This window comes from Chiloscyllium punctatum, chromosome 42 (genome assembly GCF_047496795.1).
Source record: "Chiloscyllium punctatum isolate Juve2018m chromosome 42, sChiPun1.3, whole genome shotgun sequence".
In the NCBI taxonomy this organism is placed as follows: Eukaryota; Metazoa; Chordata; class Chondrichthyes; order Orectolobiformes; family Hemiscylliidae; genus Chiloscyllium; species Chiloscyllium punctatum.
In genome coordinates, this window is record NC_092780.1 from 42,706,972 (window position 1) to 42,733,007 (window position 26,036).

Here is a 26,036-nt window from a genome sequence, read left to right on the forward strand (position 1 = left end):
TTAAGTGGCTTAATAGATAAAGGCATTATATGTTGGGTAGGTGATAAACTGGAAGGGCATCAATATCTTGGCAGGGAGGATTGCTTGTACCACTCTGGAGAGTTTAAACTAGTGTGGCAGGAAAGTAGGAACCAGAGCAGTAGGTCAGCATCTGGAGTGTTTGTAGAGAAGAAAGGTTTAGTAGGAAGAAGAAGTAGGGTCACGTTACTGAACAGGTAAGGCAAATGAGCTTCAAACATGGGTTAGTAGATGGAACTGGGATGTCGCCATTGTAGAAACCTGATTGAGTGAAGGACAGGACCGGCAGCTTAATGTTTCAGGGTTTACATATTTTAGTTGTGATGAGAGGCATGTAAAATGGGTAGGAGAGTTGCATTACTGATTAAGGAGAATGTCAGAGCTGTACGATGACAGGACATCTTGGAGGGCTCATCCAGTGAGGACTTATGGGTAGAACACAAGTATAAGAAAGGTGCAATCGCTGTGATGGCTTACACTATAGGCCTCCCAATAGCCAACAGGAATTATGCAACAGATATGTAAGCAGTTAAGTAAGATGTAGCACAACAGGGTTGTTGTAGTTGGTGATTTTAACTTCAGCAATATTGACTGGAACTCCCTTACTGCCAAGGGCTTCGATGGGGCAGAATTTGTTAGGTGATTCAGGAGGGTTTCTTAAAACTATATGTAGATGGTCTGAATAGGGAAGGACCCCGGCCTACCCGTAATTTCAGCATGCTCCTGTCCCACTGAACCCATCTCGTCCTACCTTGACTTCATCCTCTTCCCCCTTACTTCAGGTACTTATCACCTACATTCACGACACCAACCATGCTCTCTATCTCTTCAGCAACTTTCTGTTCTCCTGCCCCCAGTGCTTTATCTTCACGATGGACGTGCAGCCTTCATACATGTCTATACCCTACCAGGATGACCTCCAGCCCTCCGCTTCTTCCTCTCCAAAAGACTGATCCAGCAATACCATCCTCTGCCTCACTGAACAGGCCTTCATTGTCAACAACTTTTCATTTAACTGTTCCCATTTCCTCCAAATCAAGGGGTGGCCATGGGCACCCGGATGGGCCCCAGCTACATCCGCCTCTTTGTTAGCTATATCGAACAGTCACTCTTTAGTGGGTAAAAACAATGACTGGAAACCAGATTCTGGATTAGTGGTGCTGGAAGAGCACAGCAGTTCAGGCAGCATCCGAGGAACAGTAAAATCGACGTTTCGGGCAAAAGCACTGTTTAGTACCTACACAAGTACTGTGCCCCAACTCTTCCGCTGTTACGTCGATGATTGCATTAGTGCAGCATTCTGAACCTGAGCTGAACTGGAACAGTTCATCGCCCACAAATTCCATTCCGCCCTCAAATTCACTTGGTCCACCTCAGACACCTCCCTTCCCATTTTGGACCTCAACATCTCCATCTCCAGCGACAGTCTCCAAATGGACATTTAGTACAAGCCCACAGACTCTCATTACTTCCAGGACTACTCCTCCTCCCACCCAGTATCCTGCAAGAACTCCATCCCATTCCCCCAATTCCTCTGCCTCCGCCACATCTGCTCAGACGAGGAGCCAATCCACTTGTGAGCATCCCAGATGTCCACCTATTTCAAATAATGTGCTTTTCCTCCCTCTGTCATCTAGACAGCCCTCTACTGCACAACCTCCATTCCCCATTCCAACACTCTAACCCCCACAATGCATTAAAGACAGTCGCTCTTGTCCTCAACAACCACCCCACCAGTCTCCATATCCAACGCATCATCCTTAAACACTTCTGCCAACTCCAACTATACCCCACCACCAAGAATATCTTCCCTTCCCCACCCCTCTCTGCCTTCCACAAGGACCATTCCCTTCAACAGTCCTTGGTTTACACCACTCTCCCCACTGACCCAGTGATAGGCAGCATGATTTTGTGCAGGGAAGGTCATGTCTTACAAACCTAATATAATTCTTCAAAGAGGTGACAAAGTTGATTGATTAGGGAAGGGATGTAGACATCATATACATGGACTTTAGTAAAGTGTTTGCTTAGATTAGATTAGATTCCCTACGGTGTGGAAACAGGCCCCTCGGCCCAACAAGTCCACACCGACCCCCCGAAGGGTAACCCATTCCCCTACATTTACCCCTGACTAATGCACCTAACACTTTGGGCAACTGAACATGGCCAAGTCACCTGATCTGCACATCTTTGGATCGTGGGAGGAAACTGGTGCATCCGGAGTAGACGCATGCAGACATGGGGAGAATGTGCAAACTCCACACACAGTCACCCGAGGTTGGAATTGAACCCAAGTCCCTCACGCTGTGAGGCTGCAGTGCTCATCGCTGAGCCCTGAACCACCCTAAATTTGATAAGTTTCCACATGGTAGGCTGATGAAGAAGGTGAAGTCACATGGGGTCCAGGATTTACAAGCTAGGTGAATAGAGAACTGGTTGGGCAACAAGAGACAGGAGACCGAGAGTAGTAGTGAAAGGTAGCTTCTCAAACTGGAGACCTGTGACCAGTGGTGTCCCACAGGAACACTGTTGTTTGTGATATACACAAATGATTTGGAGGAATGTGTAGGTTGCCTCATTAGCAAGCTTGCAGATGACACTAAAATTGGTGAAGTAGCAGATCGTGAAGGGACTGTCAGAGAATTCAGCAAAATATAGTTAGATTGGAAAGTTGGGCAGAGAAATGGCAGATGGAGTTCAAATCGGACAAATGCGAGTTGATGTATTTTGGAAGATGCAATTCCAGAGCAAACTATATAGTAAATAGAAAGTTCCTTGGGAAAATTGCTGTACAGATAGATCTGGGTGTTTGGGTCTATTGTTCCCTGAAGATGGCAACGCAGGTCAGTAGGGTCATCAAGAAAGCATATTTTCTATCATCAGACGGGATATTGAGTACAACAGTTGGCAGATCATGTTACAGTTGTATAAGACTTTAGTTTAACAACATTTAGAATACTGCGCACATTTCTGGTCGCCGCATTACCAAAAGGATGTGGATGCTTTGGAGAGGGTGCAGAGAGGTTCAGTAGGATATTGCCTGGTATGGAGGGTGCTAGCTATGAGGAAAGGTTGCATAGATTAAGATTAATTTCATTGGAAAGAAGGAGGTTGAGGGGAGAACCTGACTGAGGCCTACAAAATCATGAGAGGTGTATAGCAAGGAACTTTTTCCCAGAGTGGAGGATTCGATTACTAGGGGTCACAAGTTCAAAGTGAGAGGGGAGAATTTTAGGGGAGATATACATTGGACGTTCTTCATGCAGAGGGTGGTGAGTGCCTGGAATGCATTGCCAGCGGAGTGGTAGGGGTGGAATGATCGCATCATTTAAGATGTATCTAGACAGATACACGAATTGAATTGAACCCAGATTGAACCCGGATCCCTGGTGCTGTGAGGTAACTGTGCTAACCATTGAGCCGCCGTGCCACCCCGAATAGGCAGGGAGCAAAGGATACAGATCCTTAGAAAATAGGCTGCAGATTTAAATAGAGGATCTGGAGCTGCGAATGCTTGGAGGCTCTCAGGGCCTGATCCTGTGGCATAACGTTCTTTGTTCTTTGTTCTCTTTGATGTGCAGAGAGATGTTAGCCATGAGAAAAGTAGAGTTAAATGGTAGGTGGTGCGCATGTGGGTGGAATGCTCTTTGAAAGGTTAGTGTGGCTTGATGGGCCAAATGACCTGCCTTCATACTGGAGGGATTCACTGATGGATGCGGTAAGTTTTTTTTTATATACAAAGGGTAGTGGGTGTCTGGAACGTGCTGCCAGGCGAAGTGATTGAAGCGGATACAATAACAACTTTTAAGAGATATTTACACAGACTCATGAAGAGGAAAGGAATCAAGGATAGAGACAGTGTCCAGGCAGGTGGGATTAATTTAGAATTGAGTCATAGTAAACACTGACACAGTAGGTCAAAGGACCTGTTTCTGTGCTATACTGCTCTATATTCTATGTTCTGTGTTGGTTACAAAACCATCAGAAAGACACCAGCCTGGGTTCCCATTTGTGTTATCCTTGTTGATGCCAGACAAAACAGCAGCTGGGTTTTCCAATGTGTCTCTGTGTTGCCTCTATTGGGAGGGGTGGAATTATTGCTTCTGATCTGTATGCAGTGACCCTGATAGGCACAGCTGGTGACAGGTGTGTACTGAGTTGGAAAACTTCCCAACACCCATCATCTAGATTCAGGTTTAGAAATACAGAACAGCCCCTTGGGTGAAATGGTAAGTATTCTGGGGATGAGTCAAAATATATTTTGTCAAGTCATAGAATCATACAGTCATCGAGTCATAGAGATATACAGCATGGAAACAGACACTTTGGTCCAACTTGTCCATGCTGACCAGATATCCCAACCTATTCTAATTTCATTTGCCAGCACTTGGCCCATATCTCTCCAAACCCTATACTCATCCAGATGACTTTTAAATGCTGCAATTGTACTACCCTCCACCACTTTCTCTGGCAGCTCATTCCATACATACAACACACTCTGCATGAAAAAGTTGACCCTTAGGTCCCTTTTTTTATCTTTCCCCTCTGGACTCCCCCACCCCAGAGAAAAGACCTTTTCTGTTTATCCTATCTGTGCCCCTCATGATTTTATAAACTTCTATAATGTCACCCCTCAGCCTCCGATGCTCCATGGAAAATAGCCCCAGCCAATTCAGCAGTTTGTAGCTCAAATCCTGCAACCCTGGCAACATCCTTGTAAATCTTTTCTGAATCCTTTCCAGTTCCATAACATCCTCCTGATAGGAAGGAGACTGGAATTGCACTCAATATTCCAAAAGTGGCTTAACCAATGTGCTGTCCAGCCATAACTTATTGCTCTGACCAAATGCCACCTTCACTATCCTATTTACTTGCAACTCTACTTTCAAGGAACTATGAACCTGCACTCTGAGGGCTCCTTGTTCAGGAACACTCCCTTGGACTTTACCATTAAATGTATAAGTCACAGAGTCATAGAGATATACTGCATGGGAACAGACCCTTCAGTCCAACTCATCCATGCTGACCAGATATCCTAAATTAACCTAGTCCCATTTGCCAGCACTTAGCCCATATCCCTCTAAATCCTTCCTATTCATGGACCCATCCAGATGCGTTTTCAATGTTGTAATTGTACCAGTCTCCACCATTTCCTTTGGCATCTCATTCCAAATACTCACCTCCCTTTGCATGAAATAATAGTTCCTTCAATTCCTTTTAAATCTTTCCCCCCCCCTCACCCTATGTTGTCACGTTTCTAAAGTGAGGGGGAAAAGAAAGCACTTCATAGTGCAAATAAACCATTTGTGATTCATTCAATTGGTTTAGCTTGTTCATATCTTTTCCTGAGCTGATATCTTTACTCTCTATCAACATTGATCCATCAACATTGTATTTCTACTTTTGGACAGAATGTAAGCAATTTGGGTGCACCAAGAGAAAGTAAAGCAGGGATACAGACTGCCCACCCTGAGTAGAGCAATGCCCTTATAACACATTGTAAATCAGCTGGTTTAAATGCTCTGTCAGTACATCTGGAGCTCTGAGGAAACTCATTTTACTTGGTGAGCCCAATCATCAAAAATAATGCTATAATTGTAGACATTCAGTTGGTCAAGCTGATTAGATCATTGGCTCCTGCTAAGATTCTAACATGTTCTCTTATTTATTTAGCAAGCTGTGGATTTCTTCAACACCACACATCAACTCATCTTTCTGGTCTGAAATATGCCAGCAGGGAAATTGTTCCCCATTGGCTAGCCATACCCCCAATTCTCAATCCACACTACTCGGTGAGAATCACCTGACTCAGGTAAATTACTCCTTCTGTCAATTCTTTAAGCTTTGTTTGTCTTGAGTCATTGCCTTTTCTTGGTTTGTTTCTCTTTATTCCCCTTAAATATTGCCTCCCAGATAGCAACACCATCTTAAAATTGATTTTAAAATTTTATCAGCACATTTAAATCCCTCCCTATTTCTGGAGACTTCCCCCATCCTTGCATCCCTTCAAAATATCTGATCTCCTAGTTTTACTGGTGGGTAGACTCCAAACTCCAGAATTCCCTTCCTAAATCGCACCTGTTCTCTACCCCTCCACCTTTGCCTCAGAATTATCCTTAAAATCTACCATTTTCCTGAAGGTTTTTGTTGTGTGAATCACAATCTCTTTATGTGGTTTGACTGCATATGTCATTGGCCATTGCCTCCCAAAGACACTATCTAAATGTAGGTTACTGTTTGTTAATTGTCACCATCCCCCAGCAGATGATGATCGGTGTACTGTAGATTTCTCAAATTTCATAAAATTGTTCAGAAACTATCATTGCCATTGCTTCATTGAATTTTTTTTCCTTATCCCTTCCTTCATCTGATGCAGGCATCCCCCTCCGTGTGCTCATTCTGTCTCAACCTAGACTCATGGTTCCATCTCTCAGTCCAAATCACAGCTGGAGAATGGGCTGTGCATTCTCCAGCTCCCTCTGCTGTCTTCCTACAATTCACATTATGTAGTTCACAATGAATTTTAAGCCTGTAACCTAATAATAGTGCAGCAAGTGCCAAATATATTTCGTTTTGGAATTTCTAGGAATGTAGCAGTTCCAATACATAGAGTCATACAACATGGAAACAAACTCTTGGGTCCAACCAGTCCATGCCAAACATAATCCCAAACTAAGCTCGGCCCACCTATTATTCCTGGCCCATATCCCTCCCATGCCTACATTCATTCAATGGGGATTGGTCTTGCAGATGGTTAATAAAGGAGATACCAACCAGTGGCTATTGTCCACTTGACCATCTGTGTTGCCAGATTGCAGGGCAAAAGACGAAAGACATTGGGATTGTTTTGCTTCAAGCAGAGAAGATTAAAGAAAAATAAAAAGTGTTAACAATTATAAGGAGTTCCAAAATGGACAGGGAAAGACTGTTTTCAGTACCAGAGGATATAGATTTATGGTAATTGGTAAAACGGACCAGGGGGAATATTAGGAGAGAATTCCCCTAACTTGAGTTACAGTGGTCTGAAATGCACTGCCTGAAAGGATAGTCAAAGCAAATATTCTAAAGGGAATTGGGCAGATCTTTGTACAAGACAACTTACAGCCTTCTTCAGAAAGAGGGGTGTGAGACCAAATGGATGGCCTTTCAAAGACTTGGGACAGATATAATGAGCAGATTGGCCTCCTCTGTTCTCTAAGTGTCAACCTTACATAATCAATGCTATATTGTGAAAGATACGTAAAACCACTGGGAGGTGGTGGCATAATGGCAATGTCACCACACTGTAATGCGAACTCTAGGCTCATGTCCTGGGTTCTGAGTGAAAATCCCACTATGACAGAGAGAAAAAGTTGAATTCAGTAAAATTATGGGATTGTGAAAAAAGTGATTTAATGGTGACCATGTAACCACTGTTGATTGTTGTAAAAACACATCTGGTTCATTACTGTCCTTTAGGGAAGGAAATCTGCCATCCTTACCTGGTCTGACTTCCATTAGACTTCAAACCCACTGTGTGGTTTACTCTTAAATGTCCCATGGTAAAATTAAGAATGGGCAATAAATGGTGGCTCTCCGGCAATGCCCTTACCCTATGATCAAATAAATAAAAACTTCCTTTAATTATTCTATAATGTAGAATTTCCAAGACCTGCAAGGCACTGGAAGACTGAACATAAGCATCATAAGAAATATGAGGAGGAGTAGGCCATTCAGCCCATTGAGCCTACTTTGCAATTCAAAGTTGAGCAAGTTGGTACTATTCTCTTGGAGTTTGAGAATGAAAGGTGATCTTATTGAAAGATGTAGGGGTCTGATGCAGACATCTATTTTATCAAGTTTCCCAGAATCCTATATTCTTCAAGAAGACCACCTCACTATCTCTGCAGCCATTTCCAGAAAGATCTTATGATGTAAATCATCATATTCAGGGATTGTCAACATTTTGCATTGGAATTTTCTACAATGCTTGAAACACTTCTGGTTTGAGCTACTATGAAAACAGGTGCAAAATATTCTTTCAAAGTGTCTGTCATTTCCTGGTTTCTCATTATCAATTTGTCAGTCTGACTCTCTAAGTGACTATAATTTACCTTCGCTACGCTTTTCCTTTTTATATGCTTGTGGAAGATTTTAATTTTTTTTATATTGTCATGCATTTTCTCTTATATGCTAATTTCTTACTTTTTTTAAAGTCATCCTTTGCTGGGTTCTAAAACTTTCAATCTTCAATCCTATCACTAAATTTACAGAAATGTACAACTTTTATTTTATGATGACACCTCCCTAACTTTGCATTAGCCATGGACAATACATCCTTTTTCCTTTTTATTTCTTAATGATTGTTGAGAGTTACAAAATAACTCCTTAAATGTTGTGGTTCTGTTCACTGAGCTGGGAATTTGTGTTGCAGACGTTTCGTCCCCTGTCTAGGTGACATCCTCAGTGCTTGGGAGCCTCCTGTGAAGTGCTTCTGTGATCTTTCCTCCGGCATTTGTAGTGATTTGAATCTGCCGTTTCCGGTTGTCAGTTCCAGCTGTCCACTGCAGTGATCGGTATATTGGGTCCGGGTCGATGTGCTTATTGATTGATTGAATCTGTGGATGAGTGCCATGCCTCTAGGAATTCCCTGGCTGTTCTCTGTTTGGCTTGTCATATAATAGTAATGTTGTCCCAGTCGAATTCATGTTGCTTGTCATCTGTGTGTGTAGCTACTAAGGATAGCTGGTCGTGTCGTTTCGTGGCTAGATGGTGTTCATGGATGCAGATCGTTAGCTGTTTGTCCTATGTAGTGTTTTGTGCAGTCCTTGCATGGGACTTTGTACACTACATTGGTTTTGCTGCAGCGGACAGCTGGAACTGACAACCGGAAACTGCAGATTCAAACCACTACAAATGCCAGAGGAAAGATCACAGAAGCGCTTCACAGGAGGCTCCCAAGCACCTAGACAGGGGACGAAATGTCTGCAACACAAATTCCCAGCTCGGCGAACAGAACCACAACAACGAGCACCCACAGACTTATCTTCTCACAGACTTATCTTCTTAAATGTTTGTCGTTGTTGTCTTTCTTCTGTCTCCTCTTTGGTTTATTTCAGTTAAAGGCAATAATTTTATTCATAGGCCACCAAACTGAATTTCTACCATCTTTTGATAACTCTTACTAAGAAGATCCTTTACTATGAGCGCACCAATTAATCTGCCTCCTTATACATTATTAATTCTAATATAGGCTGCTGCCTGACAGATTCCAGAATGTTTTGTTTGAGGAAACTGTCCTCATTATAATCTAAGAATTAGCCAACTTTGGTTGAATTCAATTAATCAATCGAAGTAAAGACTTAAATCCCCCATGATTATTGCAGTACTTTTCTTTCAATGTATAATAAAGTATAGCTGGTGGAACTGCAAATTAGCCCCACCAGTGGCTTTGTTCCTTTGCTATTTATCTCCATCTAACCTGATTCTACATCTTGATCTTTTGAACTAAAATTATTTCTCACTGTACTGATAAGAAATAGGAGCATGAATGGGCCATCTGGCCCATTGAACCTGCTCCTCCATTCAATAAGATCATTGCTGATTAGTTTGTGGACTCAGCTCCACTTAACTGTCCACTCACCATAACCCTTAATTCCTTTACTGTTTAAAAAAACTATTGATTTTTCTGTTAAAGCATTCAATGAGGCAATATAGTCATTTGACTTGAGGGAGGTCTAACAGAAAAAGAGCTATTTTCTGTCCAGCTATTTTCTGACTGATTCTACGAAGACCCCGCACTGATTTGAGTGTTTGAGATAATTTTGTCCAAAATACATTTTAATTTGTTAGAAATATAGATATATAAGTCTCATTCAAACCTCCAGCCACATTAGTTCACAAGCAGGCCTACAATAAAACATATCCTGTGCCAATTGTCAAAGACCTTTCCCTTCAATTTCAAGTTGTAAAACCATATCACATTAAATCCTCTCAATCATTCTTTCTTTGTAATTTCTCACAATTAATCAATGATCCATTGTCATAAGAAAGAGCCTGTGTTTATATAGCACCTGTCCGAGTCACTGGACATTCCAAAGCACTTGACAGCCAAATAAATATTTATGAAATGTAGTCATTATTAGAACACAGGAAACTTGGTAACCTAATTGTGCAAAGCAAATATACACAAATAGAAATGAAATGATAACAAGACAATGTGTTTCTGTTTCACTAGGTAGATGGATAATAATTGAGAAAGGGTACATTTGAAACTTATCAAGTTATTTGTTTGAATTAGAGTTATAGGTAGAGTCATAGAGATGTACAACATGGAAGTAGACCCTTCGGTCCAACTTGTCCATTCCAACCAGATATCCTAACCTAATCTAGTCCATTTTCCAGCACTTGGCCCATATTCCTCTAAACCCTTCCTTTCCTTATACCCATCCAGATGTCTTATAAATGCTGTAACTGATCAGCCTTCACCACTTCCTCTGGCAGCTCATTCAATATATGTACCACCCTCTGTGTGAACAAGTTGTTCACCCTAAACCTATGGTCTCTAATTCTGGACTCCTCCCACCCCAGGGAAATGACCTTGTCTATTTATCCTATCCATGCCCCTCATTATTTTATAAACGTCTATAATAAGGTCATCCCTCAGCCACCAATGCTCCAGGGAAAACAGCCCCAGCCTATTCAGCCTCTCCCTATAGCTCAAATCCTCCATCCCTGACAACATCCTTGTAAATCCTTTTTGAATCTTTTCAAGTTTCACAGCATCCTTGAAAGGAGACCAGAATTGCATGCAATATTCTAAAAGTGGCCAAAACCAATGCTGTGTACAGCAGCAACTCCTCTACTCAATGCTCTGACCAATAAAGGAAAACACACCAAATGCCTTCTTCACTACCTTCTCTACCTGTGACTCTACTTTCAAGGAACTATGAACCTGCACTCCACGGTCTCTTTGTTCAGCAGCACTCCCCAGGACCTTACTGTTAAGTGCATAAGCCCTGCTAAGATTTGCTTTTCCAAAATGCAGCACCTCATATTTATCTAAATTAAACTCCATCTGCCACTCCTCAGCCTAACTGATCAAGATCCCATTGTACTCTAAAGTAACCTTCTTTGCTGTCCACTACATCGCTAATTTTAGTGTCATCTGCAAACTTACTAACTATTACCTGCTATGTTCATATCCAAATCATTTTTATAAAATTACAAAAGGTGGTGGACCCAGCATTGATCCTTGTGGCACACCATTCGTCACAGACCTCCAGTCTGAAAAACAACTCTCCACCACCGCCACCCTCTGTCTTCTACTTTCAAGCCAGTTCTGTCTCCTACCTTCAAGCCAGTTCTGTCTCCAAATGACTAGTTCTCCCTGTATTCCACGAGATCTAAGCTAGCTAACCAGTCTCCCATGAGTAACTTTGTCATAAAGGCTTGGCAATTCAGTAAAGGTGAGCATGGAGCTATGTTGACTGTTGCAGAGACTAAATCATTCACTAATGTCCTTTAGGAAAGAAAATTTTCCATTCTTACCTGGTCTGACTGTAATATGAATTCTGCACCAACATTGTTGACTCTTAACCTTTTTTTTAAAGAGTTCCAACAAGTCCCTCAGTCAAATGAAGACAAGTCTCAAATGGCAATAACTAGAGGCAGGACCATATCTTAAAATTAAATATTAAACATTTTGAATGTTCCAAGTTTCCTGTGGTGGTAAGGGGTTGACCTCCGTTGTGAGCAAAATTCTGTCCAGTGACCCTAGAGGAAGACTAACTCTGTAGACATCAACCCTTTGTTTTAATGCTCCCTATGGAACATTGGATTTTGCTAAGGCAGTAGGCCTTTGGCCCTTTCAGCCTGTTCTGCTATTCATCAAGATTAAGGCTGACCTGTTAGTGCTCTCAACTCCAATTTCCTGTCTACCCCAATAATTCCTGACACCCTTGCCTATCAACAATCCATCAAAGTCAAAAATCACATAACACGAGGTTATTGTCCAACAGGTTTATTTGAAAACACAAGCTTTTGGAGCCCCCTTCCTTCTTCACAGCTGAAAAAGGATCGGGGCTCCAAAGGTTGTGTTTTCAAATAAACCTGTTGGACAATAACCTGGTGTCATGTGATCTTTGACCTTGTCCAATCCAGTCCAACACTGGCATCTCCACATCAATCTATCAAACTGATCCTTGGCTAAAGTAAATTACTGTTTTGTGGGTAATTTGCTGCCCGTTCAACAGACTCAACTCATGTGTGAAAATTGCAGTTAAATACCGGCTGACTGGTGCTGGTTGTGTACTATACCCAAGAAACACGCAGGGGAGGGAAATAAAAAGTGGAGAAACATGAATAAATTCCACTCACAATGCAGTGGTTGCAGCAGAGGTATAGACATGTGAAGCTCAACAGTGTCCCACAGAGTCTGTCAGTGTTCCAAAGTATGGAATGGCAGAGATTTTCTGCACCTCCTGATGTGGTCTCCTCTACATTGGGGATACAGTATGCCAACTTGCGGAACATTTCACAGAACATCTCTAGAACACATGCACTAAACAACCCCACCACCCTGTGACCGAATACTTCAATACCCCCTTCCCACTCCTGCAAGTCCTGGGCCGCCTCCACCGCCAGATTCTAGTCACCCAATGCATGGAGGAAGAATGCTTCATCTTCTGCCTCGTGATGCTCCAACCACACAGGATCAATTTTGATTTCACCAGTTTCCTCATCTCCCCTCCCCCCACCTCATCCCAGATCCAACCCTCCAACTCGGCACCACCCTCTTGAATTGTCCTACCTGTGCATCTTGTTTCCTACCTCTCCACTCCACTGTATACTCCAACCTATTGCCATCACCTCCGACCTTCATCAGCCTATCGCATTCCCAGCTACCTTCCCCCCCCCCCACCCCAGCCTCATCCCCCCTCCACATATCTCTCAGCTCCCTTGGGCCTCCCCCACATTCCTGATGAAAAGCTTATGCATGAAACTGCTCCTCAGATGCTGCCTAACCAGCTGTGCTTTCCAGTGCCCCACTTTTTGACTCTTATCTCCAGTCCTCACTTTCTCCTCATGGAAGAGGTAACCTGTGTCCTTAAAATGACGATCCCAGTTCCAAGAAGAACTGATTGTTGTTGGGTCAATGGGATTACAGGGAAAACCTTGTTAGAATCTTAGACTCATGAAGCACAGAAAGAGGCTGTTCATCCTGTCTGGGTCAACTCTTCAAAAGAATTATACGATTAACCTCATCCCTTTGTTCTTTATCGAGAGTCCTGAAAACTTTCCTTTTCTGTTATTGATTCAATTCTTGGCATAAGCTATGAGCAAAAATATCACAAACACCTTCAATTAGTGCATCCGAAACTGAAGTAACACAGTATGACTGATCTCTCTGCCATTTGCAGTATCAAAACAAATATAGTTTTGAACATTTTATTAAATTTGCCCATAACCTGCTCTGAGAAGAACAACTGTAAATCCCATATCCTGTAGAACATTTTTATATTTCTGCTCTATGTTCCCTCCAAAGCATTGAGATTCTTTTTGAAGTGTGGTGACCTGATCTAGGTATAATACTCTAATGGAGGCCTCACAAATGATTTGAAAAGATTTCACACAACTTGCCTATTTTCAGTTATACTCATATTCCTCTGGTCATGAGGTTGCAATTCCAATCTGTTAGTTTCCATGCACCTTGCCCTGCCACATTCAGCAGAAGGTTTTGGTTAGACCCCTGCTCTCCTGGTTCTTATGTCCTTTTTAAAACATAATATTAGTTGTTATCTCAACATTGACCACACAGAGGAGTAGGGTGAAAATTCAACAAGGTAACACACATCTCAAACCAAGCAGATATTGTGTGTCCATCTGATTCACTCAGTTGCACTGTTATCAAGAGTTTGATAGGTTGTTATTTGAATCTGAATTCCAAGAGATAGAGCTCTGACTCTAATGATTCCTGCCTTGCTGATGCTGTCTTTCCTTAGCTGAAGCCTTATCCTACAGAGGATCAGTGGGATGGAAATGATCCCATGTTTAAATTCTTAAGCAGGGCATAAGGATTAATATTCTTTCCACCATTGCCACCACCCAAAATTACAAGGACTCCCATTTCTTGTCTCACTGTAGCTGGTGCAGAAAGACTTCTCTTTTACCTCAATTACAACAATCCTTGCATGTTCCTATTAATTCACTACAATGAACCTATTTGACATGTCAATGTGATTTTGTGTTGTTCAAATATAAGACCTTGCTTTGCCTGGCTTTTGTGAGATGTTTTCCAATTCTTTTCAGGGAAGCTTTAAATCACAACAGGATGTGCAGAAAGAGGCTTTGACCAGAAGCCCTGATGAAGATATGGCCCTGAACATTCAAAACACTTGGATTTCAAAGTGTAATGAAAATGCTGAGGTAACCTCATTCCAAAAGTTCTCTCACTTCAGCCTTTCCCACTGCAAAATTTACAAACAACTCGATCTCAATCTGTACTTGCTATGAAGGCAGCACAGTGAACTACTCCCAGACTTCAGACACTACTCTAAAAAATGCAGAATGTACTTCAGAACCTCAGCAGGTCTGGCAGTATCCATGGAGAGAGAAACAGAGTTAAAGTTCTGATTTTAATATGACCCTTCTTCAGAACTCACTTCTTCAGGATATCTGAGCTCCAAAGAATGGTCATATTTGACTTAACGAATCAACTCTATTTTTGTCTCCTCAGATACTCCAGACTTGCTGAGTTTCTCCAGCACTTTTTATTTTTCTTTCAGATCTGCAGCATCCACAGTATTTTGCTTTTATTTCTAAAATGCTTTATTATCTGTGACTGGCTGGTGCACAAGTGTTACAGTCATAGAATTCTTACAGTGTGGAAGTGGCCATTTGACCCATCGATTCCACACCAGTCTTTCAAATAGCATCCCACCGAGACATACTCCCCACCCCAACCTATCCCTGTTACCCTGTATTTCTCATGGCTAACCGACCTAGTCTGTACATCCGTAGACACTATGGGCAACTTAGCATGGCCAATCCACCTAACCTGCACGTCCTTGGAACGTGGGAGGAAAACAGAGCATCCGGAGGAAACCCGCACAGAAATTGTGCAAACCCCACTCAGCCATCCGAGGGTGGAATTGAACTTAGTCTCTTCCGCTGTGAGGCAGCAGAGCGAACCACTGGGCCTCTGTGTTGCCCAAAGCATCAGGCTCAATCTGTAAAGGAGAAAATAGCTTTCTGAGAATCTATTTGTCAGGTATAATTTGTTCTCCTTTATGCTCGACAATCGGGTTTGATTCGTATGTACACAAGTCTGATAGGAAGTGCCCTGGGCCACGTTTGTGCATAGCAAGCATGTACACAAAGAAGAGGCAATTGATCTAGTGGTATTATCACTGGACTGTTAACCCAGACACCCAGGTAAAGTCCTGGGGTACCATGTTTGAGTCCTGCTACAGCAGATTGTAGAATTTGAATTCAGTAAACATTTGGAATTCAGAGTCTAATGATGACCATAAATCCATTATCAATTGTTGGAAAAATGTTTAGGAAAGGAAACTGCTATCCTTGCCTGGCCTATATGTATCTCCAGACCCACAGCAACATGGATGACTCTTAACTGCTCTCTGGGTAATTAGGGATGAGCAATAATGCTGGCCTAGCCAGTGATGCCCTCATCCCATGAATGAATATGTATTAAAAAAGTCACAGAATCTGATGTTAATCACCCTGCAAAACATTTCCTGCCAATGCTGACACTTTCAAACTTAACACTTACCTAACCTCTCACAGCTGAACTCAACATTCTTCAGCATGAAGGGGCCTCCGGGTCTGGCACAGTGGTAGAGTTTCTGTCTCTGAGATATGAGTGAAGGGTTTAAGTCCTGTCAACTTCAGAAGTGTGTAATAACATCTCTGAACAGGTTGATTCGAAAATATCTAAAGTCAGCTTTGGTTTTCAAAAATGGTAGCCACCACCAAGGGGTGCAGTGGTTTTTCTCCCCTTGCAACTTCATTTTGTCTCTCCTGCTCCCTCTCCCTCCCCCCAGGTAATAGAAAACATATCAGTTATATGTAAGCACGTTTCTGCATTACTTAGAATCCCTACAGTGTGGACACAGGCCATTCAGCCCAGCAAGTCCAAAGAGTTACCCACCCAGACCCATTCCTTTATTTCTCTACATTTCCTCTGAATGATGCACCTAACACTACAGGCAATTTAGCATGACCAGGCATGACCAATCCACTCAACCTGCACATCTTTACATTGTGGGAGGAAACCAGAGCACCTGGAGAAAACTACACAGACAAAAGGAGAATATACCAACTCCACACAGACAGTCACCCAAGGCTGGAGTCAAACCCAGGTCTCTGGCACTGCAAGGTTGCAGTGCTAACCACTGAGCCATCATGCCACTCGCCAGATATTTAAAAAAAGAGAAATTATCCTCAGTGAGATTTCAGGAATAATTCCATTTTTAAAAATCAACGTGATTCCAAGTAAGAATCTATTACGAATGCCACACTTTATTCTTGGGGTTCACATGAACAAGCTCAGATGTATCCTTTTAATTTAGTTTCAAGCAAAAATCACATGTATGAAGGTAAAAATCATACAACATCAGGTTATAGCCCAACAGGTTTAGTTGGAACCACTAGCTTTCGGAGCGCTGCTCCTTCAACCACCTGATGAAGGAGCAGCACTCTGAAAGCTAGTGCTTCCAAATAAATCTGTTTGACTATAACCTGGTGTGGTGTGATTTTTAACTTTGTACACCCCAATCCAACACCAGCATCTCCAGATCATGTCTGAAGATGAATAAATTCAGTAGTGAATCAACATAATGCTTTAATTGGCGTCTGATCAACTGTCGGTCAGCAGCAGCCCCAAATCCTTTCGAAGAATCTTTTAATGTGATTGTGATTTTCTATGTTAGCTCACATAACACATTCTATAGATAAGAGTTCAAATTGAGTTTGATGTCAGGAAGTTTATTAGCAACTAATTGTGCACTAAATTGGCATCTCAGAGGCACACTTACAGTCTAAATCATGTATTTATTTTACATTACTGCAGCTGTACAGGGCCCTGGTGAGACTGCACCTGGAATATTGTGTGCAGTTCTGGTCTCCAAATTTGAGGAAAGACATTCTGGCTATTGAGGGAGTGCAGTGTAGGTTCACAAGGTGAATTCCTGGAATGGCGGAACTATCTTATGTTGAAAGATTGGAGCGACTGGGCTTGTAAACCCTAGAGTTTAGAAGACAGAGAGGGGATCTGATTGAGACGTATAAGATTATCAAAGGATTGGACACTCTGGAGACAGGAAACATGTTTCTGCTGATGGACGAGTCCTGAACCAGAGGACACAACTTAAAAGTAAGGGGTAGGCCATTTAGGACAGATAGGAGGAGAAACTTCTTCACCCAGAAAGTGGGTGTGTGGAATGCTATGCCCCAGAAGGCAGTGGAGGCCCAGTCTCTGGATTTGTTTAAGAAAGAGTTGGATAGAGCTCTCAAGGATAGTGGAATCAGCGGTTATGGAAATAAGGCAGGAACAGGATACTGATTGAGGATGATCAGCCATGATCATAATGAATGTCGGTGCAGGCTCGAAGGGCAGAATGGCCTACTCCTGCACCTATTGTCTATTACTATTACATTGTATGCTAGCTGACTAACAGACTGACTAGCAGACTTGCTGGTTATTTGCTAGTAGACTGGCCAACAGCCTGACAAACTGATTGTCTTTCCAGCAGTCTGATGAGCGGTTCACCAACAGACTGACTAACAGACTGAATTGATATCTGATGACAGACTAACAGGTTGAGTACCAGACTGACAAGCTGCTTGCTAACAGACGAACTGATTGAATGTATAGAGTCAGAAGTCATATAACACCAGGTTTTAGCCCAAAAGGTTTATTTGAAATCACAAACTTTCAGAGTTTGTGAAGACTTCACCTGACGAAAGGGCAGCACTTTGAAAATTTGTGATTTCAAATAAACCTGTTAGACTATAACCTAGTGTTGTGTGACTTCTGACCTTGTCCACCCTAGTCCAACACGAGCCATCCACATTATGAATGTACAGAGTGTAAGACCTCTTGTAGGAGAGAATCACGTCATGTTGTCATTCAGCTTTCTTATACGTCGAGTGCCTTTCTGAGATCTGAGCAACAATACACTACAACACCACTTCTACCTTACTGTGAGGTAGATCTGTGTTGTGTTTACAGGATTTTATTGCCTAACCCTTTAATACAAAATTATCCAATAGGATTTTGAGTTCTTTGCTGAAAGCAATATTAATAATTTGCATTTATGTAGCTCCTTTAATGCAATGAAATCTCTCAAGGTGTTTCACAGGAACATTTTTTTATAATGTCATGGCAAAGAGATACATCTGTGTTTTGGAACAACCTGGTGCTTCATTCCTGTGCATGGTCTTCCTTATCTCTGAGAAACAGCTTGCAGCATTCTGCCCTTTTATTTCTATTTTTAAAAACTTTTCAGCCTTGCTTTTCATTTTTCATTTGGGGAAATGAAATGAATTTCAGCAAACAATGCTGCAGTAATTTGTATTCAAGTGTTGGAGTGAGACTTCCCAAAGTGGGGGTCAGGGAGTCGAATATGGTTACATCTGGAATTCTGCTGTCATGAGCTTCGAGGAAATGTTTAGTGTGCAGATCCAAGGGGCAATTAGGAAAGTGAACAGAATATTATCATTTATAACAAAGGAAATTGAACATGAAAACAGGGATGCTATGCTTCCAGTTATACAGGACATTGGTGAGATCACATCTCAAATAAGGTTCCCCATGGTAGGCTCATTCAGAAGGTCAGGACGAATTGGATTCAGGGGAACATAGCTGTCTGGATACAGAATTGGCTGGCCAACCGAAGACAGCGAGTGGTAGTAGAAGGAAAATATTCTGCCTGGAAGTCTGTGGTGAGTGGTGTTCCACAGGGTTCTATCCTTGGGCCTCTATTGTTTGTATTTTTTATTAATGACTTGGATGAGGGGATTGAAGGATGGGTCAGCAAGTTTGCAGGTGACACAAAGGTTGGAGGTGTTGTTGACAGTATAGAGAGCTGTTGAAGGGTGCAGCGGGACATTGACAGGATGCAGAGATGGGCTGAGAGGTGGCAGATGGAGTTCAACCTGGATAAATGCGAGGTGATGCATTTTGGAAGGTCGAATTTGAAAGCTGAGTACAGGATTAAGGATAGGATTCTTGGCAATGTGGAGGAACAGAGGGATCTTGGGGTGCAGGTACATAGATCCCTTAAAATGGCCACCCAAGTAAACAGGGTTGTTAAGAAAGCATATGGTGTTTTGGCTTTCATTAACAGGGGTATTGAGTTTAAGAGTCGTGAGATCTTGTTGCAGCTCTATAAAACTTTGGTTAGACTGCACTTGGAATACTGCGTCCAGTTCTGGTCGCCCTATTATAATAAAGATGTGGATGCTTTGGAAAGGGTTCAGAGGAGGTTTACCAGGATGCTGCCTGGACTGGAGGGCTTATCTTATGAGGAGAAAAGGAGGAGAAGAGGGGACCTAATTGAGGTATACAAGATAATGAGAGGCATAGATAGAGTCAATATCCTGAGACTATTTCCCAGGGCAGAAATGACTAACACGAGGGGTCATAGTTTTAATATGGTTGGAGGAAAGTATAGAGGGGATGTCAGAGGCAGGTTCTTTACACAGAGAGTTGTGAGAGCATGGAATGTGTTGCCAGCAGCAGTTGTGGAGGCAGGGTCATTGGGGACATTTAAGAGACTCCTGGACATGCATATGGTCACAGAAATTTGAGGGTACATACATGAGGATCAATGGTCGGCACAACATCGTGGGCTGAAGGGCCTGTTCTGTACTGTACTGTTCTATGTTCTATGTTCTATGTTCAAATACCATGTGCAATTTTGGTCTCCTTATTTAAGGAAAGGTTAAATGCATTGCAGGCAGCTCAGTGAAGATCTGGAAGATTGAGAGCTGGAATAATGAGGAAATATTGGACAGACTGAGCTGGTTTTCACTTGAGTTTAGAAGAGCTTTATTTTTTTGAGTGTTTAAGATCTGATATGGTCTTGACAAGATGGAAATAAGAAGGATGTTTCATCTGTAGGTCAGCCCAGATGGTACAGCTTAAACGTGAGGGGTCACCCTTTTAGAACAGAGATATAGAGGAATTTCTTCTCATTGTGCAATTTCAGAACTTCCTGCCTCAGAAGTGGAGGCTGAATAAATATTAAGCAGAGGTAGATAGATTCTGAAAAAGGGTCATTGGCCCCAAAATGGTCTCTCTGCTTTTGTTCTACAGACCTGTTGAGATTTTCCAGTAATTTTTGTTTTCATTTCTGACTTCCAGCATCTGCAGTTCTTTATTTTTATTGTTGTAGATTGATTCTTGTTAAGCAGGGGAGGAGATAGGAGTGTGAAATTGAAAACAAAAACAGGTCATCTGTAATGTTATTGAATGGTAAAAGCAACATCAATGGGTTTGATGACAGACCTTTGCTCCGAATTCATGTGATTATGTTCATGTAATTGCCACAACTTGAACAGCAACCTCAAAACTGGGCAAGGACAACATTGCCTATGGATCACGCGGTGACCACCTTTCTGAACTGGGTTATGTCGCTGTCTCCATCAAGGCTATAAGAGAGATATTAACAGCACCTCAAATTTTTTGGAGGTGCCAGTGGTGGACTGGGGTGGACAAAGTTAAAAGTCACACAACATCAGGTTATAGTCTAATGGAGTGGCACTCAGAAATCTAGTGCTTCCAAATCAACCTGTTGGACTGCGTTCTAACCCAAATAAACCTGTGGTGTGAGTTCTAACCTCATAAATTACAGTACACTAACAGCTGTATAAGAATGATCACTTAATCTAGCTATGCAACGAAGGATGCCATTATCTTTTTCCAACCGCATAAAGCAGGTGATGCAAGCACAGGGGTTTGCTAGAATCATAGTCTTTCCCATATCACATAGTGCCATTGATCAAATTGTACATTACCTTTGTTACAATCCCTATGGAGACAGATAACTTTTGAAAAAAGATACCTGAATTTCTAACAATTAACTGGAAGAATTACACAAGAAGATTTTAGCTGTCACTTTTTTTACTGTAACAAATGAGTTAAAAGCACCATTGTCTAAACAGTATTTCAGTTAGCTTTATTTTATTCATTCATTCATGGGATGAGGGTGTCACTGGCTAGACCAGGATTTATGGGCCATCCCAGAGGGCAGTTAAGAGTCAATCACATTGCTGTGGGTCTGGAGACACATGTAGTCCAAAATCAGGTAAAGATGGTAGTTTCCTTCTCTCAAGGACATTACTGAAAATAATTAGATGTGGTTATTTAATATAGGAGCTAGATACAGGTCTTAGGGTGACAGGGACCAAAGCGTTGGTGAGAAAGTGGGAATAAGAAACTGATTTGAATGATTATATTGAATGGCAGAGCAGCCTTGAAGTGCTGACTGTTCTACTCCTGCTCCTAGTTTGTATGTTTCTAAATATAATAGTAAAAGCCATTGGTAAATGCAATTTCCAACTCTCAATTTATAAGTTCACCCATTACAAAGTCTGTGTGAAATTAAGCCAATTTCTCTTGTCCATTCATTTAGCACATAAGGGACATATTTTTAAGGTGAGAGGAGAAAGATTCGAAAAGGACTTGAGGGGCAACATTTTTACACAGAGAGTTGTTCGTGTTTGGAATGAACTGGCAGAGGAAGTGATGAATGCTGGCGCAGTAACAATGTTTAAAAGACATTGTTTAAAAGGATAAGTATGTGAATAGGAAACGTTTGGAGGGATATGGGCCACATGCAGGCAAGTGGGATTAGTTTGGTTTGGGAGCATGGTTGATGGCACTGCAGAATGGCATCAAGTAGCTTTGGGATTAGAAAACCTCAGTTGACTGCCAGACACCAAGCCAGATTGACAGGGTGAGAGCAAGAATGCTGTTGGCCTGACAGTGGATGATAAGTTAATATGCTTCAGAACCACAGGCACACTTTTGGAGGTGTGCCTCACCAATCTGGCTGCTCCTCTGGTGAATAGGTTGAGGATTAACCCTGAACTGTGGTATATAGAACAATTGTGAGAACACTCTGAGCATTCTGAGCTTTGTTGGATCCTGCTTGTACTGCATTGTCACATATTGCATCATGGTGGTTTCCATGGAAGAGTTTGGAGCGATTTCTTTGTTGGAAAGGGTAGACTCCATGCTTGGGTCAAAGCCTTAAGGGGAGGCAATGCCTTGTGTTATTATTGCTAGACCTATTAATCCAGAAACCCAGGGAGTGTTCTGGGGACCATGGCAGATGGTGGAATTTGTAATTCATTTTTTTAAAATCTAGAATTAAGAATCTACTGATAATTATGAAACCATTGTCAATTGTCAGGAAAAGCCTGTCTGGTTCATTAATGGCCTTTAAGGAAGGAAATCTGCCATCCTTACCTGATCTGGCCAGGCCCACAGCAATGTGGTTGACTCTTAACTGCCCTGTCTGTAATTGGGTATGGACAATAAATGCTGGCCTAGCCAGTGATGCTCTCATCCTGTGAATGAATTTTTAAAAAGTGTTCCTTGAGACATGTTCAGGTAGGCTTCCCAATGCACCAAGCATGAGACCTCCATGGCCTCTGTTTCAATTTTAGAACAAGAGGTAGGTTAAAAGAGGATAGGTTCTAGGATTTAGTTTTTAGGCAAAATGCAACAGAATCTCTGAACTCTCTTCCCCAATGAAAGACTGTGAATGCTAGGGGTCTATTTATATAATATAATCAAAGACTGATAGATGATTATTACACAAGAATATCGAGGGAAAATTGAGCAAGTGGAGATAAATAGAGTTGAGTATGGATCTGCCACAATTCAATTGAATGATTGAATATATAAAAGGGAATGAAAGGCCTCATAATGTTCAATGTTCAGATGTTTAGCTCTAAAGTCGTTGCAATGTGGAGTATATGGACTTATCTGGAGGTGAGTGTGACCAGCCTGAGGAGCTGGCAATGCTTCTTCATTAATTCATTGTCTAGGTACGAAGGTTTGGGGTAGCACAGTTACAACTACTGCCTCAGTGCCAGAGACCCAGATTTGATTCCACCTGCTACTACTCCAAGTTCAAAGTAACCTGCATACCCTTCGATTTACTATCATCAATGTGCCTATCCAAGAGTCGCTTAAATATCCCCAATGTATCTGACTTTGCGCCACTCTACTCACCAGCAACAACCAGGTCGTACCCTCTACCTGTCTTTATCTATCCTCACTTTACCACCCTGCCTCCACCACCCCTTTTATCTGCAGCTCCCCCTATACTCAACCCCAGTCCTGAAGCAGGGTTCCAACTGAAACATAGACTGTCCACCTCCTGATGCTGCCTGGCTTCCAGCTCCTGCCTGTCTACTTAGGATTCCAGCATCTGCAGTTTCTCTAACAACTAACACAGCTGGCAGTGCATTCCATGCACCCACCACTCTCTGTGTAAAGAACCAACCTCTCACATCTCCCCTGAACCTTCCTCCAATCACCTTAAAATTTGCCTGCTTGCGATAGCCATTTCTGCCCTGGGAAAAAGTCTCTGTCTATTCATTCTATCTATGCCTCTCATCATCTTGTACACCTCAATCAAGTCACTTCTCACCCTTCTTTGCATCAATGAGAAAAGCCCTCACTCCCTCAACAGTTCTTCATAAGACCTGCCCTCCAGTCCAAGTAGCATCCTGGTAAATCTCCTTTGTACCTTCCCTAAAGCTTCAACATTGATTTAATGAGGCAACCATAACTCGACATAATATTCCAAGTGTGATCGAACCAGGGCTCTATAGAGCTGCAGCATAACCTCAGGGCTCTTAAACTCAACCCCCCTGCAAATGAAAGCCAACACACCGTACGCCTTCTTAACAACCCTATTAGCTTAGTTGGCAACTTTGAGGGATCTATGGACATAGACCCCAAGATCCCTCTGCTTCTCCACTCTGCCAAGAATCCTGCCTTCAACCCTGTATTCTGCCTTCCAAAATGAATCACTTCACACTTTTCCAGATTGAACTCCATCTGCCACTTATCAGCCCAGTTCTGCATTCTGTCAACGTCCCCTTCCAATCTACAACAGCCCTCCACACTAACCACCATTCCACCTACCTTTGTGTCATTGGCAAACTTACTAACCCACCCTTCCACTTCCTTTATAAAAATCACAAAGAGCAGAGGTCCCAGAACAGATGATTGCAGGATACTACTAGTCACTGACTTCTGGGTTGAATACTATCCATCTACTACCAATTCTGTATCCAGACAGCAAAATTTCCCTATATCCTTACTTTCTACCATGGGGGACGTTAGCAAATGCCTTGCTAAAATCCATGTAAGGCACATCCACTCCTCTACCTTCATCAATGTGTCTCGTCACATCCTTCCACAGTCCAAAAGGTTGAGTGGATTGGCCATGCTAAATCACCCATAGTATCCAGGAATGTGCAGGCCAAATGGACTAGCTCGGAGAAATGCAGGATTACAAGGATGGCATGGGTCTGGATGGGCTGCACTTCAGAGTATCAGTCTAGACTCAATGGCCAGAATAGCCTGCTTCTACACTGTAGGAATTCTATGATAAGATTCATGAGCTGCCACTGCTACAATAACAGGTGAATTTCATGACTATGACCCAATTCTCTTTGCTTCACTTATACAGACTGATCACGATCTTTGCGTTCTTTGGAGAACTGAACGGACAGCAGTTTGATGGCCATCAGCAGTGGGGAGTGAGTGAACAAATTGTCATCAAATAAAACTCACATCAACAACCAACATCGAATATAAAGTTTTAAAATGTAAGAACTGATGACAAACCACAGATTGGAAGACGCAAGCTTGCAGAGATTTCTCTGTCAATTTAACCCAAACTTGGGTCTTGGATTTACTTTTTTCTGGAGAGATTTTCAAAGTGGTATTTCCTCCTAAGCCTATCAAAACCATCCACCCATCTCTGGCTGTTAAACTTTTATTTAATATTCAAATCCATAGTTTGAGATAAAATTACTGTGAAATTAGGGAAAAGGTGGAATTGGGCCTAACACCATGTATTTGTTCAAAATGAATCATGTTCAAGAAATTCACTGGAGATTTATGAAGAAGTTATTGATTGGATGAACAAAGAATGCAGCAGGTGTCTTTATATGAATTTCCTGAAAGCAATTGATGAAGTGTTTTAGAGAAGAAATAGGTGTTTGTCATAAGAAATACTATAGTGGGGTTAGGGATTTTGGGAAATGGATTGTTATTTAAGCTGGAGATAGGCAGAAGGGCTAAGTCCCAGGTGTCAGTGCTGAATCTACCTTTTTCCTTTATAAATCAATGATGGATCTTGTAAGCATCTGCTGATGATAGGACTGAAGAGACTGAAAGAGACTGATAGATGCTGTAAAAATGGAGACAGGTGACAGACTGAGTTAGAGATGGCGAAGTGTGGGCTAGTTCATTTTGTGAGCAAGTCAAAGATTGGACATAAAATAGAAATAAATTGAAAGGTGACAATAACCAAAAGAACTGCAAGTGTAGCTTGGTAAGATTCTTAAGAATCACTGAATATCATTTCGAGTTTTATACATTGGTACAATAAAAATGAAATAAGGATGAATTTCAACACTGTATTAGCACACAATGAGAGAACTATATGGGCTTTTGATGCCTCATTGGAGAAAGTATGCAAGATTTTAAAAAATCACTACAGTATAGAAAGCTGTAAATGGGATTGAGGCTCTAAGATAATGTGGCCATTGTTACTGATTCAAAGTAGGTTCTGAGGAGATTGAATAAAGATTATCTTAAATTTTGAGGGTTGATTGAGTATGTAGTAACTATTTGTCCTGGTTAGTGAGTTAATGTTTGGGATCAAGTGATTGAAATCACATTTACTTTTTATACCAATATAGGTAGGAAAGCAAGTGAGGATGACACACAAGGTCAGTGGAGGGATTTTGATCAGTGAGGT

General features: G+C 41.9%; 1 protein-coding gene across 1 annotated transcript in view; it reads left to right on the forward strand.

Annotated features, from left to right (window-relative positions):
- The window catches only part of LOC140465921 (uncharacterized), a 60,164-nt gene extending 34,368 nt beyond the window's left edge, over window positions 1–25,796 (forward strand). The window contains exons 4-6 of the mRNA XM_072561874.1: window positions 5,692–5,830; window positions 14,308–14,424; window positions 24,738–25,796. Of these exons, the coding sequence (XP_072417975.1) occupies window positions 5,692–5,830; window positions 14,308–14,424; window positions 24,738–24,788 (307 nt within the window). The 3' untranslated portion in view covers window positions 24,789–25,796. The remainder of the gene's footprint in view (window positions 1–5,691; window positions 5,831–14,307; window positions 14,425–24,737) is intronic.
- Window positions 25,797–26,036: the final 240 nt, after the last annotated feature.